Here is a 17,275-nt window from a genome sequence, read left to right as displayed (position 1 = left end):
TGAGGTCTTCTGGGAGCCACGTGAGAGGCAGAGTTTACTTGTAAAGTAATAGTGCATGGATGTATAAATATGCAGAAGGTTTGTGGACTTTGAAGCAGCAATTATATATGGTTGCCCTTGGGCCCAAATCAAATCTTTGCGGAATAGGTTCAGTCAGGACAGAGCAAGGGCTTTGGGATGGTTTGGTTTTTTAATTTGTAAAAAGATTTCTTTCCTCCAAAAGACAAATTATTAAATATCAGAGGATTAAGTAGTATACAGACATACTGAAACAGGATATAATGAACAAAAATGTCTGAACATCTAGATCACTGTTAATCTCTCTTGATTTTTTTTATGTTCTCAAAGAGCATTATTGTTCTGCATCATCTGCATCATGTTGTCTGCATATGGTCTTCAACTTCATCTGTTTCAATGTCCATGATGATTGTAAGGCTTTGTTATATAATGAGAAAATCAAAACAGTTCTTTAAACTGCTTAGTCCAGATGTTTTCAAAATAAATGTCAACTGAAGTCTTGTTGCTGTGGCGTCAGCACCACGTGAAGGAGCATGAGGAAATTATGCTGCCACAGTTCATAAAATCTGAAGGCTTCACTTCTTAATTTTGCCATTAGCAGGAAGACCTTACAGAACTGGTGGACTTGTTTTGCTGTACACCCATGTCCAGCAACACCAACTGTTCTGCAGATTTTAAGTTGTGGTGACTTACAGTATGATTGGAGGTGGGAAGATGAGGCTTTGCCTCAGACTAGTGCAGAATATAGCATTAGAAAAGACTACCTGCACCTTCTATTTGTTGTGGAAGTCTTTACAATAAATATTTAGTTAGAAATTATTAAAGAATATATATTCCATAAGTTCCACAAGATTATTCCCAATATGTTGTAACGAACCTTCTCTCTATGTACTACCCAAAATGAAATTTATAATTTGGAGAAAAAAAAAAAAAAGTCCTTCCTATTTGTTGTGTCAGGTAGCTGCAGAAAAAGTATAGTGCAAACAAATACCAATTCCTTCTCCTTTCAAAGCTGGAAAACATTTAAGGAGAGTTCCTGGTGAATACATACCAATGTTGGATAGATGGTCTTGTTCTGAAGTGCAGAACGTGACCTAGTAGTGCTGGTCTGCAGCATAAAAAGCTTCACAAAGTTGAACAGCATCTAAAGGGGTTTACTTGGAAACAACCAGACAGAGAAGGACCTATTTAGTTGAGGTCTGGCAAATTAGCTGTATTAAATTAAGGAAGAGGCAATATTGGAGTGGTAATAGATATACTGATAACAGTTAATACAACAGTTAGTTGATGTGATTTTGTCAATTTCTGACCTTTTACTAAGATTTCTATACATAGTGTTTAATTTAAAGCTGCAGTTTCTAGTTAGCATTTGGAGACAAGTAATTCTATGAGATCTTAACTTTTTGCCTTAAATAATTCAAATTCTCACCTTTTGGGGGGGGGAGGGCGGGGTGCGGGGAGTGCATGTGAATCTTACTTAAGTGTGCAAACAAATACCAATTCCTTCTCCTTTCAAAGCTGGAAAACATTTAAGGAGAGTTCCTGGTGAATACATACCAATGTTGGATAGATGGTCTTGTTCTGAAGTGCAGAACGTGACCTAGTAGTGCTGGTCTGCAGCATAAAAAGCTTCACAAAGTTGAACAGCATCTAAAGGGGTTTACTTGGAAACAACCAGACAGAGAAGGACCTATTTAGTTGAGGTCTGGCAAATTAGCTGTATTAAATTAAGGAAGAGGCAATATTGGAGTGGTAATAGATATACTGATAACAGTTAATACAACAGTTAGTTGATGTGATTTTGTCAATTTCTGACCTTTTACTAAGATTTCTATACATAGTGTTTAATTTAAAGCTGCAGTTTCTAGTTAGCATTTGGAGACAAGTAATTCTATGAGATCTTAACTTTTTGCCTTAAATAATTCAAATTCTCACCTTTTGGGGGGGGGAGGGCGGGGTGCGGGGAGTGCATGTGAATCTTACTTAAGTGTTTTTTAGAAGTTTAAAGAAAGGCTTTTAAAAATATTTTTAGGGTTTAGGGGCCTGTCACTACTGCTTGGCAAGCTTGACTTGTTTTTTTAACATTTGACATGGGTGACAAACATCAGACCTTTACTGTAGAGACTGATACTGGTTTCATGCAGAATGTATAGTCTTGCAGTTCATTGTATGTGTAAATGTATTTGTAGTATGGTTCTAATTTTCAGAAATGTGTTGAGCACTTGCTACCACACAGCTGTGCCTGAGATCAAAGCTGAGTCTTTGGCTTGTGACAAAAGTAGGATTCAGTCTTTGTAGCAGGGACTTTCTGAACTGGTAACATGTCAAGATGGCAGGAAAATGCAGTGGCTGATCTTCAGAGTGTTATATTAAAGGTAATTTTTGTTTGGCATACTGTGAGCAATACAGAAATTGGTGACTTACAAAGACATTGTGAAGGAAGTTACACCTTTCACTATGCAAGGTCTCTTTGAAAAAATGGTTTTGGTAATTCCAGGGGAATGAAAAGGAGGTGGTTAATGTTTAGTCTAGTGCTTCATCTCATATTGAATAATAAATTACTGGTTTTCAACTCAAAATGTTTACAAGAATATATACTAAGGATAGGTATTGCTTGATGCAATTAATAGTCATAAGTTGGTGAACAACATGAAAGATGACTCTGAAAATGGCACAAATAATTTGGCTTTGGTAAGAGGAAAAGGTGACTGAGGAATTGAACAACAGAATGTAAGGATGGTGCAATAGAAAATGCAGTGGTGATGGATGCTAATTTACATTGGCAAGAGTTGTTTGAATCATTAATAAATATTGCTGAGTTCTATTTGTTGATAAAATCAGGGCAGAGTTACAGTCAATGAAAATGCATGTAAGATAGCTAAAGCTGTATTATTCAATTAACACATCCAACATCATTCTGCAAAGTATATAGTTTAACCCTGAAGTCTAGAAGTAATCAAGAACAAGTCACTGGCCAGTACCTAATCAATAACACATTTTCCGGAGTATTAATATCCACACCTATTGAATAAGTGCCTAGAGTGAATTGCTAATTTAGAGGAGAAAGTAAGATGTTTCCACAGATGGGTATTTTCTACTCCAGTGCTTCATACAGATACTGATAAATTTCTGAGGCTGTGGAATGGTCAAGTAATTGGACTGATGCAGTATAATAATTTTGAGTCAAAGACAACAAAACCTGAATCTATTCATACTAGTGTATAAGAAAACAGTAAGATATTTTGATGAGTTTTCAGCAGTACTGTCAAATATATTTGAGTAGATTAATGATGAGAGGTTACATAAACTTGAAATATTATAAAATTTGTTGTAAAAATACACAAATAGATTAATTTACAAACATGATAAGAAGACCCTAGTAAAGAATTACATTCTTCAACCCATGAATAAGTTAGTAGGATAGAGCGATGTTACATGTGATTTTTGGTTTTATAGTTAGTTTAGTATATATTCTTAATGTCATGTGCTTTCCCCAGTTATGAATTGGCTGCTTTTTCTCATCCAAACTGAAACACATCTTGATTGTTAACTTTATGTTTTTTTGTTCTGTTTTGTTTTCCAGTTCAAAAGAATGCTCAACCGGGAGCTAACCCACCTATCTGAAATGAGCAGGTCAGGCAATCAGGTCTCGGAATATATATCAAACACATTCTTAGGTAAGACTATGTTGGGAGTTAACTTTTGCACCTTTTTTTTTTTTTTTTAAAATCTCTCTCTGGGCTGTAATAGAGCTTAAAAGCAAATAGTTTTCTGTATTAATTTCTCTTCTCAGAAACTACATTTAGTACCTCATTTTTCAGTGTTTAAGCAGAGAGATCATGTTAGATCCATTTCCTCACAGCTCATTTAGTTGGTGCATATGGCTTCCCTGTGTGTGTAATTACAGATAAATATTAATACACTTCTCATGTAACATTGCAATTACTGTATTGTTAGTGTGTTAAGAAATGAATATGTAATTCATTAAATATGTATTAAAAAGTATTCTTTCACTCTGTTTCCTTTATGAAAGTTACCGCAAAGAGGGTTCATTGTGCTAGAAGTACAGAAGCACAAGTAACCTCTTAAAATCTTGTAGCGCACATTTCTGATGCTTTGATATTCCCTGCCTGCACACCAACAGGTGGATGAGTATGACTGAGTCAACATTGAAACAGACTGCTGCCAGGAGTTTTTGTGCAGCTCAAGAGCTTGCATGGTGGGATGTAAGCATTAAGAAAAGCCTGACACAGTATTACAAAGAGTATGGGTTCCTCCTCTATGCCTTTTCTGGACTAAGTATGTATTATTTTGCTAGAACAAGGGAAAATGAATAAAACTTGGTTCCATACTGTTCTTGAACTTGAAGATAAGGAAAACAGACCAATTTCAGTTATGTTTTGAGCAAAACACCATTGGTTCATAAAGGCAGCGTGTATAAGGGGAGGCTTATTTTCAATTACGTTTTGAGAAATGTGCCTGGGGGGGGGCACAGCTGAAGAAGTGCAAATTAGGATAACAAGTACTTTAGAAAGTGCCAGTCACACATCTTAAGATACATCTTTTTTTATTTGTGTAAGACACCATATCTGGTGCTTCTTGAGTTTTCTTGAAAGAACCGCAGTTTCTTAGATATGTTTTATCCTGCTTGTCACCATATCTTTAAATGGGTCGCTTATTATGTCTTAAAATTCACTTGAAGTTTATCCATGGTTTCAGTAGCATGCCTGAGCACTCCGGCACAGCAGGGTTTCAGACAGTAAGACAGTGATGAACCTCTGTCATGGAGATGCACTATTGCATAGGTTCAGGAGCCCTGGAAGTTGCAGTATACAGATGCCTGGGAAGATGACCCACTTAGGCTGAAAAAAACTAAGATTCCCATTTCTGCTTGCTTTTACTTGAAAACTTAGATCTCATTTTGACAGAGTAAGGAAATGCACCTGTCAGCCTTTCACATGGGATTTCAGTTTTGAGTGGAAAGGCAGTCACTTCTAAGTAGTTACTGAGCCATGGGTATTGTTTTGTGCTTGCATGAAAACTGAGGACACTTAAAATTTTATGTTCAAGAGGAATACAATGGGAAATTACCATAGCTACAGATACATTGCTGAATTATTTTCAAGATATGCAGTGTAAGTATACCATTTCTGAGGAACAATGTAAAGAGAGAAAACATTGTCTCGAGGGAAAATTTTAATTAATCTACTTTATAAATATTTTTTAATACATAACCTTATCTCCTGAGCATCTACAGACTTTCCCACATTTGGGATTTAGGGAAGTGACATGAGAAAACAGGAGGAAAAAAAGGACTGTTTTGCCCTAGTAGGGCTATATGAAATGTATGAAGTTATTCATAATGACAAGTATATTCCATGTGTGAGATTTAAGTCTCCTATACCAAGTATAAAATATGCAAAGTTTTTATTTTTCAGTGTCATCAAACATTTTTTTTATTAATATAAAATGTAAGAGAACCTGCTAAGGAGAACAGGACAACCAGAGTCAAAACAGCAAGCAATCTTTTCTGGATATTAAGATCGGCACGGGATCCTTTGCCTTGTGTCCTCTTTGTTACAAAAGCAGGGTCAGTCCCATGGAATTCCTTCAGGGATCTAAAGTTGTTCAGACACATCCTTTCACTTGACTTAAGTCTGACAGCTCAGCTTATGAACCTCCCTTTGATGGGTCTAAACTTTGCGCGTATGACTGAAGTCATAAACATCAAAGCGCAAACACGAATCACTGCTCGTCATCTGTTGTCTGTTTGCACCAGTCAAGAGCTGCAAAGCTCTGCCTCCCGCTTTTCTTGATTGTCCATATGAGGAGAGCAGTGAAGTCTGGAGGAGGCAATCGGGGACCTCAGTGCCACAGGCTAAAGCTTCATGAAATTTCTACAGTTTCTTCACTGTGATTTGTTTAGAATTTGAGGTATCTAGTAAATGCAGCTGCTAAAGGGTAATAATAAATAAATAGATAAATAAATAAATAAATAAATTTTTGAAAAAAGGGAAGAAGCAAACAAAATAACAGTCTGGGAACTAGAAATGTACTTGCTACCATCATCCACTTTCAGTGTCTGTAATGAAAATGGGTGTTGCAGTAAGGGAAAAACAGACATGTTTTAAAGTGCCCATTTCTTCTTTTTTTTTTTTTTTTTCATAAATAATTTATTTTGTTCTACAGTGTCTTTTAAATGATGTTGCACACCACCGTACCATTTCTGCAATGATCAGCTAGCCATCACCTAACTATTCCGTTTACTGTCAGTTTAATCCTTGTATAAAGTTGTTCTGGCACATACACTGATGATGTGTATAAAGTGATGCTACTGATACTGCTATGGAGGCAAAAGCCCACAGCAAAAGGCTGTGTTTTAGCAAAGCAGTCTTTGTGTCAGTATTACTTGCTCTGGTTAAGAGATGGAGAAATGCAATGCATTGTAGATATGGCTGGCAAAAGGCTTACTGACTTTTATCATCTTAACACAAGCAGGACCAGCCCCAAGTATTAGGTCCTTCAAGTCCTGAAAATGCTTTGTAAAGATTTACATGAGATACCACTTTGATTCTTTTTGATATACAGTTTCAGAGAGTGTTCTTCCTAGAAAAGAAGTAATTTTAAATTTTCTTGCAAAATTAAAGGTTTACATTTTTGTTCAATTTGTAACAATGTTTTTATAATGGAAAGTATTGACACTTTGTGCCTTTGCTAAGGGTGCAGGAGAACTGGAAATCAGACAGTCAAGAGTCACATTTAAGGCCAGTTAAGAAAGAGTGAGTCAGCTTGTGAAATAGAAATCTGGTTATATTGAGGAATAGAGCTATGCTTATGTTTCCATGTTTTTACTGCTCTTGATACAAAGTATCTGTTGCAAAGTCCCAAATAAAACCAGTTTTGTTGCTAATTAGAATATCCATAAGATGCAACTCAACTGTGTAGTGAACAAAGGTATTTGTAATTCCTTAAAAAATGTATTTTTTTTTTTTGTTCTTTTGAAGACAAACAACATGAAGTTGAAATCCCTTCTCCAACACAGAAAGAGAAAGAGAAAAAGAAGAGGCCAATGTCCCAGATCAGTGGAGTCAAAAAACTGACGCACAGCTCTAGCCTAACTAATTCCAGTATTCCCAGATTTGGAGTTAAAACAGACCAAGAAGATGTTCTTGCCAAGGTAGAGAATATATATATCTCCTTGAATTTAAGCCACTGAATTAAAAGAAAGGGTGAACTTGTCAGTGTCGTGGTTTGGGCAAAACTGATAAAAAAGAAGCAAGTAGCCACTTGCTCAGCCTTGCCTCTGCTGTGGGATGGGGAGGACGAAATCCAACTAAAAGCTTGTGGTTTGAGACGAAGACAAGAAGGGTTCACTCAACAATTATGGTCACGGACAAAACAGAGTCAATTTGGGAAAAAAAAAAATCATCTATTTAATTTGTCACTAATCAGATGCAAGCAGGACAAAAAGAAAACAAAGAACAGAGTTTTAATAACCTGACCCCACCTCTTCCTTCACCCCGGGCCCAAAGTACTGTGTTCCTTGTTTCTCTGCGTCATCCCTCCCAGCAGCATATGTGGCCAGGGAGTGGGTTTTACAGGCTCTTTGTCACTCACTGTTTTCTGCTGCTCCTTCTTCCTCAGGGGGAAGGATTCCTCACAATCTTCCCCTGCTTCCCTGTTGGGTCCCTCCCATGGGAGAGAGTCCCTCACAAATGTCTCTGACATTAGTCCCTCCCACAAGGTCCCTCAGGAGCAAGCTGTTCTGGCGTGGGCTTCCACAGAGTCACTGCCTGCTTTGGGAACAGCTACCTCCCCTGGCATGGGGTCCTCCAAAGCTGCAGATCCACATTTGCCCCACCATGGTTCACAGGCTGCTGGTCCTCATCTACCCCACCGTGCTCCCCCAGGGGCTACAGGGGAAAAGCTTGCTGTCTCACCATGGGCTACAGCGGAACTTCTGCTTGAGCACCTCTTCCCCGTCCTTCCTCAGTGACCTCACCTCTGCTCTCCATCCCCCTCCCCGCCCCTCTTCTTTGGTCTGAGGTCTTATATCAGTTTGTTTCCCTTTCTTTTAATATGTTAATTACATAGGTGAATCCATTGTCTCTGATGGTGGGCCTTGGCCAAAGGTGTGGCCACATTTTTGGAAGCAGGGGAGCTTTTCAGCTTCTTATAGGATCCACCCCTAGAGCCCCTTCCTCTGCTGCCAAAACCACATTACAGCCAAAACAGTCTGTTTTATTCCATCCACTGCTTATGACCATTGATTTCAAGCTGCAGCACCAAAGGTTGGTCTCGAAATAGTACACATTTCGTTGAGTGGAAGGATAACAAGTGAAATCAGGGTCAGGCCATAAGGGTTAATTGCCATGTGAACAGGATTTCATCTAGAGCTGGAATGTACATTAGCATTCAAGTATGCATTAATAAAGCTGATTATTCATAAATAATATCTGAGGAGTGAAGAGTAAACATGCCATATAATGTCACAGGAATGGAAAATGTTTTTTGAAAACACAGAACTGGCATATAGTATTAGAGCTGTCCATCCAGCTCCTGTCTTCAGCTGTATCATCTAAGTACATCATTTGTGGTTTTGCTTTTAGTGATATTTCCTGTGATTTTTTGCAGCAGGAGCTAAGTAGTTGATGATAATCTAAAACTGGCACAAAGTGATTATTAATTTAATTTTAGAGCTTTGCACTTTGAAACATGCTTATCCTTGTGTTCTCAGGAATCTGCCCCTTTATTTCAAGAGCATTTCTGAGAACCAGGGAGACAGCAGCAGAACCACAGCATGTCTAGGGGTTTCTTCTTCACTACATTCTTCTGTCACTGGGCAGTGGGACAGCAAAGTGTGTCAGTTCAGTGCATTCCAGATACTGTAGTATTATTCCATCTGGTGCATTTTACTTAAGAGGCACTCTTTCCTACTTTTTAAATAAAAAACTGCAAAGCTGGTAGCTGCAAATTAAAATACCACATGGGTAGTAGCAGCAGATTTCCCCCTTCTAGGGTTTACCAAATAGGTTTCATAGCAGCAAGGTCTGGCTTTCCGTGAGCATGCTGTTTGTAGCTGTTTCAATAACAAAATCACTGGAATTTGTGCGTTAGCTTTTAATGTGTCTGTTCCTTGATTTTGCTCTAGGAACTAGAGGATGTGAACAAATGGGGCCTTCAGGTTTTCAGAGTAGCAGAGTTATCTGGAAACAGACCACTGACAGTCATCATGCACACTATTTTTCAGGCAAGTAGCAGAAGCCATTCTGATGTTTTTGCTTGTCTTAGATGTTTTCCTATGCTTGTAATCTTGTTTCTCTTTTCCTTTTCTAGGAACGGGACCTGTTAAAAACATTTAAGATTCCAGTAGACACTTTAATAACTTACTTGATGACCCTAGAAGACCATTACCATGCAGACGTGGCATATCACAATAACATACATGCTGCAGATGTTGTTCAGTCAACCCATGTCCTGCTGTCAACCCCGGCATTAGAGGTAAACCACTCTGAAGTGGGAAGAGGGCAGGTGTAAGAGAAAGGGACATACTGAGACCCTTCTAAACTAAATATTAAGTATCTTAGTTTCTGCAGTATTTTTAAAAGTAATCTTAAAATTTCTTGCATGAATTGTGCTCTTTTAAAGATTTTTGTGAGTATCAATCATATTTGAGTGTAAATATTGTGCAGAAAATGTCGCATCCTTTTCTTTTAAATCATGTTTTTATACTTGCAGATGTGTACCATCATAACCTTTTTCATTGTAAAACAATGCATGACTTGTTTCCAGTATCTCATTATTGATACTACATCCTGTTCTGTCATTATTTCCCATGTGGGGTTCTCGCTAACCACAGTTAATGGCATTGCTTAGGAAAGATAGTGATAAAATGGGATTCCCTCAATAGAGCCATTTGTTTCTTGGTCTGTTTTTTTTTGTTTGGTTGGTTTTTGTTTGTTTGTTTTATTGTGCATATTTATTCTGGTCCTGGGAGCCTACTTTCCTGTTTGTTGCCTAGGCAGAGTGGAACATGTATTGAATTGTCACTGGACTATCTCATTTTTGTTCAAAATCATTTCAACACTGTTTGGAAGAAAAATAGCATTTAGTATGTTCTTTTCTGAAGGATTCATTTAAAAGTGCTTAAATCTCTTCAGCAGAATGTAGAAGAAAGATGGAGATTACCTTCCCTTTTTTAAGCATAATTCAGGCATTAGCATAGCGAACATTGGTAGATCCCAGTAAATTGAAAAAAACAGAAAAAGCAATTAATTGAAATCTTAGTAGTTATTCAGAATTTGCCCTCATTTTCAGTAAGGGTTGCATTTTGTTTCTTGTTCATAATGACCAGATTAATGCTTCTGCTTTGCCACCTTCTTGAGTGTTATAAGTGAACCTTAAGACTGTTGGCAGATATTGATTTTCAAAGCCTTGGGAATTCTCTTGAGGCAGGTTTTCTTTATCTCAAGAAGGAAGATCATGTTATATTCTTAAATCACCAGCTGAACTGGTCATCAGTCTCATTTTGGGGGTTTTTTCTAGATCAGCTGTTTTTTGTGGCCTTGTTCTCAGCAGAGCTTTAGCCAGTAGAACAACAATGTCTGCCCAGTGCCCACCGCTACTGTTGATCTACGCACTTGATCATGAAAGCAATTATGTAATGTGGGAGCATCAGACAGGAGAGCTGGGCTCGATGACATGCCAGGTCAATTGTAGTCCTATCTTCCTAATAATCTCATACAGAAAAAAAAATCAGGAAATGCGAAGTAAGGTACCTTGTAGTCTGTCACCATTTCGTTTAGCATCATTTTGGAGACGTGCATCTTTCAAGTATAGGACAACACGTAGAAGACTGGATGAAATTTTTAACTTCAATTTGTGCTATAGGTTAGAAACTAGTTACTGATCTAACCTTACTTAATGAGGTAACAAAAGGGATGATATTTAAAGACTGAAGCTGAAAAAAAGTGTTGTGGAATTTAGTTATTGTGTCAATGTGAAAAAAAGGATCGTTTTATTTTAGCCATGTTTCAAATATTTATGCAGTTTTACAAAATTGATAATTTCACAAAAGGTTATGATAGTCTATGTGTTAAAGTTCTTGATGATACCTTTTAAATAAATTTTGCTTGTTCAGATCTAAATTCAAAGTAGAATTCTCTTCACTGAAAACACTTTTTCATTGATTAGTGATTGTCATTCCTATTTCATTATTTTGTAGGCAGTGTTCACTGATTTGGAGATTCTTGCAGCAATTTTTGCCAGTGCAATACATGATGTAGATCATCCTGGAGTTTCAAACCAGTTTCTTATCAACACAAGTAAGTTTGATGTTTGGTGGTTTTCTCAACAATTTACCACAAGATCTGCATGTAGCATGTCAAAAATACACAGTTAATTCCTTCTTTGCTTCTGTTTGTACCTTTTCTCAGTAAATAAATAGTTGTTTGTATTTTAAACTGGATATTGTTTTGACTTTCTTGTAACTTTAGGAATAATACACATAGTACCCTCTAGCAAGAATTACCAAGACGTGATCTATAATCCTGGCATTGTTTCAATGTGCTGGATGTGGTCTCTCTTAGAAATTAGTTAGTTAACATTAAATAAATAAAGTTGTAGGAAAAAAAACAAAGGAAGATTAAATAAAAATCAGAAAAAAGGAAGACAACAGTTTATGGGTTTATATTGGACATGTGTTATGACCAAGGATAGCCATACACTCTATGAGTGAAGGAAAAAGCCCTAATGAAATGAGACCCTAATGTCATCTCCAAACTTCAAACCTTGTGTACTTTTTGTGCATTTCTGAAGGCTGTTGTCTGCAGCATTGCAGGAACCTCTCTTCCCTCTTTAATCTTTTGCTAGAAGAAAAACAGTATTAGCTTTGTTGTACTTGATGGTGACAAATTTAACCAAGTGGCTTATTGCCCCCAATATAACCTGCTTTGATTTCAGTGGCTTATGTTACTATTGTAAGTGGGTAGCACATTGTAGGTCAGTGCAGGTTCTGTCATATGATGTTCTTGCTTTTGCCATCCTCCAGCTTCTCCTTTTACATTAACTGACCCAGAAGTACAAAAGTTGAAATAACACTGATAAACCAGACACAGAACAAGAAGCTGCAGAAATGGAAACATTTGTATTTGACATGTAAACATGTATTTGACCCATCTGGATGCACATTTATAGATACTGTCATTTCTGCATTTCTATTGCACTTGTACTAAAGTAGCATAACCCCAAATAAGCAGTATAGTACATGAAACAGTGTGTAATTCCTAAATGCTTCAGAGTGGATATATATAAATAAAGGTTTGATTTGTTTATTTAATGAGAAATTACGTATCAGGATATATTGGTGGCTCTGAGGTGCTACAGTGAAACCACTAAGTTGTTCAGTTTTAAACAGGACAATAGGCTAGTTGAAGGGATCAAAGTGATACATAAAGCTCTCACTTTTAGGCAGACACTTGAAATTCATCTGGGTTGGGTGTGATTCTGATGCTGCTTATTCAGTAGCATTAAAACATGTCTTGTTTTTTTTCAATTCAACTGTTGATAGAGAAGGTTTCCAAGTCAGTTGTATTAGATCACTAACTGAAACTGCTGTTGCCAAGCTGAAAGAGAAAGAGATTTTATCCCTTTCAAGAGGGGCAAGAGGGGGCAGGGAGTGACCCAGATTTGCAGGCAGCCTTGGTGTAAACTAGAGTGAGATAACACTCAAGGTCTGAACACAAACATCAACTTTAGTAGGAATTGAGTGCATAATCATCAACAACAATGAGAAAATAGACCCATGTTTTATTAGCTAAGATTTCTGCAGAACACACACTCCATAAATATTGGCAGTTCCACAATTTATACACATCTAAGCCATATGGCTTTATAGGAAATCAAGATGGATCTTGTGTAGCTTACTAACTATGAGAGAAAGAGAAAAGAGTAGGAGACAAAAGGATAGAGAGATCAGCAATCCTGGATGCAGTGTCACTGATGGGGGGTGTTTGGTACAGAGAGTGTCACCACCTGAAAACTTGTATGTACCCCCTATTTATAGGCCTGGTTGAAACATCAGCACTTTCTCATGACATGGGAGGCACTAGATAAGTTTCTGTGGCCAATCAGAAGTGCCACCAGGCCGCTCCTCCTGGCTTCTGGCTTCTGTCCAGGGTCACAGTACAGTCACTTAGAGATTGTCCCATACACTTAGTTAAGAATACTTCTGTTAAAGAAGGCAGTATTATGGCTTCAGGCTTTGACCACACTCAAATACCTGGCAGTAGACGAGGCCACTGCCTGCATTTTCAAGCCCCATGACCTTTCAAGAAAAGACTAGAAGCATAATTATCATCTTACCAGCCTGCTCTCAAAAAACCCCGTTGTCGTAGAGTGATGACCTGAAGGTCTAATTGGCTAGGCATCTGAGTGCCTTAGCTAACTGCCAAAGGACATGGTCTGAAAACCAAGACATGCACTCTCTGGGTGACCTGCAGCAAAGCCTCAACTGTGTATTCCCAGTCTGAGTGCTGGATAGCTGAAACTTGACTTAAACGATGGAATTTTAGTAGTTATTATAGGAGGCAGGCATGAGAAGAGGAAACATCGAAGTGTGTTTTAGTTTAGGTGTTTTTATGCATGTAGTATTTCTGTGTGGCCTCATGCAAATTTGAACGTGTATTCTGAAAAATATTGTCCTCATATTTTTTATAACTTGCCACTTTAGGCATGTGTACATTCTTCACTGAAAATATTTTCTTTGTTTTCCTCAACATACTTTGCCATGATTTCTTAAGATATTCAGTCGTTAATTCTGTACCTTTCAATACGGCATGAACTACTGGAACTCTGTTTCTAAAAGTTAATCTGTAAATCTTTCCATGAATGTAACAAATTTGAAAAATCTTAAGGGATTTGGTAGAAGCACAGGCTTTAGTAACATTCTGCCCTGCAATTGTTGTTGCAGATTCTGAACTCGCCTTGATGTACAATGACTCATCAGTACTGGAGAATCATCATTTAGCTGTGGGCTTCAAGCTGCTACAGGAAGAAAATTGTGACATTTTCCAGAATTTGACCAAAAAACAGAGGCAGTCATTGAGGAAAATGGTCATTGACATTGTGAGTTCTGCTAGAGACTCTCTTCCATAGTGCTAGCAAATGGAATAACAAAGCACAAAAGCATTTTATGATAAATTACATGTCACTAGAACCGCAACCAGTTCATTAAAAGTTTGGAGTTTTATTGTGTCTTAACCAAATACGAAGAGTGGGTTATTTTCAGATTCTAAAGGCATCTGTGCCCTTTTAGAAGCCATAGAGTCCTGCTTCAAGCTTTTTTTGTACTCACACATATGCAATTTCACTGTCACAGTTAGAAAATTGTTACTAAATTGATACTGAATTTAGGCTAATCAGATCATTCTGAATAATTCTGAAAAATAATTTTGTCTAATTCTTAAAATAACCAAAATGAAAACCTACTATTTTAGACATTAAGACATACAAGACTCAGAATTTTATAATGTATTTAGATGGAGGAGTTATGTTCTCCCCAAAACTGTTCCTTATGTACTCAAAGGTTTATTTATTTATTTTAAAATCAGTGGGATAATTAACATAATATTAATTTATTTGCTTGTTTTTTCAAGGTACTTGCAACTGACATGTCTAAGCATATGAATCTGTTGGCTGATTTAAAAACTATGGTTGAAACCAAAAAAGTGACCAGTTCTGGTGTCCTGCTTCTTGACAACTATTCAGACAGGATCCAGGTAAGAAAATGTGTCTGCAGATGTTCACTTGTATTTACTTACATCCTTAATAACATTGACCTGCCTGTTGTCCAGCAGATCAGGTGTCCATTCTCACACCATGTCTCAGTGCCTTCACTCTATGCCCTCTTATGTTTCCTACCTGTGACATACTCTGTTAGATACTGAGTGACTCTCTGGGAGAGTAAAAAGGTGCTAGAGTGCTTCTGGACTAAAAGAGATTTTGGCCTTCCCTTCAAATTACCAGCGCCTGATTGGTCTTTCTCTAAAATATTTTCTTTCCCTTATACAGACACAAAAAGCAGAAGTGGGATAATTCATGGTTATTAGTTCAAGTGTGAAAAACACGCAAGTGTGTGTTTTTGCTGCTTAGAATAAATCCTTAACTACGTGTATTTTCCAGATTCTGTTCCACAGCCAACAAAGGTGTAAATGGAAAAGAAGCTGGTTTTCTCCAGTGTAATAACACTGCAGGTGTTCAATCTATTTTAGGTTCTTCAGAATATGGTGCACTGTGCAGACCTAAGCAATCCAACCAAGCCTCTCAATCTCTACCGCCAATGGACAGACAGAATAATGGAGGAATTCTTCTGTCAGGGAGATCGGGAAAGAGAGAGAGGAATGGAGATAAGTCCCATGTGTGACAGGCACAATGCATCTGTAGAAAAATCACAGGTAACTGATTTGAGTAGGCAGTTAAATAACACAGTATGACATTTTAATAGAAAAAGATTTTCTATTGCCATGTTTTGAGTTGTTTCTGAAGGCACTATTTTCCTTTTTTTTCCTCCTACTTAATTGGTTCAGCTCCTGAGTAGTAAGTGAAGGGAGCTGAGATTTTTACTGTGAAAACATAGTGCATGGCAAGCTGTTTGCTGAAGGGATTCCATTGCTGTTGTGATATGCACTGGTGCGTACTCATCAAAAGAGTGTTGCACAGCTGTTTGTTAGGGTTTCCTTCAAAAGCAGAATTAATTATAAAGCAGCTTTTCGGCTCACTAAGTGCAGAGAAGTTGTTTGGAATGAACAGTTCATTTGAAAACAAACCCCTTACAAATCCTTATTCAACATCCTAAATTATACTTTTGAAATGTAAATATACATAAAACAGTATGGTTTCCTTGCAGCCACCTTTAAAGGTAGTGCATCCAGTGTCTCTTACTAGTGATATATTTATCATACTTAATTTGACTTATAGGAATAGTTGTTTATTTCTTTGTGAATAAGAGCTCATCCTAATTTTGTATTATTTGAAACAGGTGGGTTTTATAGAATACATTGTTCATCCTCTGTGGGAGACATGGGCAGATCTTGTTCACCCAGATGCCCAGGATATCTTAGATACACTGGAGGACAATCGAGAGTGGTACCAGAGCACAATCCCTCAAAGTCCCTCTCCTGCACCTGATGACCAGGAAGAGGGTAGGCAGGGCCAAACTGAAAAATTCCAGTTTGAACTAACACTGGAGGAGGATGGTGAGTCAGACACTGAAAAGGACAGTGGAAGTCAAGTAGAAGAAGACACCAGCTGCAGTGACTCCAAGACTCTTTGCACCCAGGATTCAGAATCCACTGAAATTCCTCTTGATGAGCAAGTAGGGGAAGAAGTAGAAGACGAGGAGAACCAGACAGAACCTTGTGTAGTAGAAGACCATACTCCTGACACATAACATTGAAGATGCAGTCTCTGTCTTTTGCTCCTTCTCTTTCTTTTTCTCTTTCTCTCTACACCTTTCCTTTCCTTTCCTTTCCTTTCCTTTCCTTTCCTTTCCTTTCCTTTCCTTTCCTTTCCTTTCCTTTCCTTTCCTTTCCTTTCCTTTCCTTTCCTTTCCTTTCCTTTCCTTTCCTTTCCTTTCCTTTCCTTTCCTTTCCTTTCCTTTCCTTTCCTTTCCTTTCCTTTCCTTTCCTTTTTCCCTCTTCTCTTCTCTTCTCTTCTCTTCTCTTCTCTTCTCTTCTCTTCTCTTCTCTTCTCTTCTCTTCTCTTCTCTTCTCTTCTCTTCTCTTCTTTTTTTTTTTTGTTTCATTTTCTTTTTATTAGATAATGGTTTCCAAAGTGTATATCATATGCTACAACCATGGTCACAACTCGCTGTCATCTGCCAGGATGTTTGTTGATTAAAACTAACCTTGATGACTCAGTTTGGCGCTCAGGAATACTGTAACCAGAATTTTCACCTCCATGGCATCAGAAAGCAGGGGGAGAGAACATCCATTAACTACATCTTAATAAGCTTTCCTTTTGGCAGATTGGATTAAATAAAGCAAATGTTTTTGAAGGAATACCACCTGCCAACCAAATACTGGTATACTTTGATAGGTTTTGAATTCATTGCATTTCACAAGGAAAGCATTGGATAGTGTTCATCATGAGAGGAAACAGACAGAATATGAACTGAGGTTCCTACTGGAAAACAAATGCACATAAGTGATGTGACACAACATGATTCTGTTACCAAAAGGAAGATGAGCTGTGGAAATTG

At 37.6% G+C, this 17,275-nt stretch overlaps 1 protein-coding gene across 1 annotated transcript in view; it reads left to right on the top strand.

Moving 5' to 3' along the window:
* Positions 1 to 16,465, top strand: part of PDE4D (phosphodiesterase 4D, cAMP-specific) — a 340,865-nt gene extending 324,400 nt beyond the window's left edge. The window contains exons 7-15 of the mRNA XM_010005404.1: positions 3,602 to 3,695; positions 7,023 to 7,195; positions 9,170 to 9,268; positions 9,355 to 9,519; positions 11,243 to 11,342; positions 13,988 to 14,142; positions 14,673 to 14,795; positions 15,288 to 15,470; positions 16,055 to 16,465. Coding sequence (XP_010003706.1) covers positions 3,602 to 3,695; positions 7,023 to 7,195; positions 9,170 to 9,268; positions 9,355 to 9,519; positions 11,243 to 11,342; positions 13,988 to 14,142; positions 14,673 to 14,795; positions 15,288 to 15,470; positions 16,055 to 16,465 — 1,503 coding nt within the window. The remainder of the gene's footprint in view (positions 1 to 3,601; positions 3,696 to 7,022; positions 7,196 to 9,169; positions 9,269 to 9,354; positions 9,520 to 11,242; positions 11,343 to 13,987; positions 14,143 to 14,672; positions 14,796 to 15,287; positions 15,471 to 16,054) is intronic.
* Positions 16,466 to 17,275: the final 810 nt, after the last annotated feature.

The sequence above is a fragment of the Chaetura pelagica genome, unplaced genomic scaffold (genome assembly GCF_000747805.2).
Source record: "Chaetura pelagica isolate M959 unplaced genomic scaffold, ChaPel_1.0 scaffold37, whole genome shotgun sequence".
Taxonomy (NCBI): domain Eukaryota; kingdom Metazoa; phylum Chordata; class Aves; order Apodiformes; family Apodidae; genus Chaetura; species Chaetura pelagica.
Note: the sequence above shows the minus strand (reverse complement) of the source record. Positions and strands in the feature narration are given on the sequence as shown.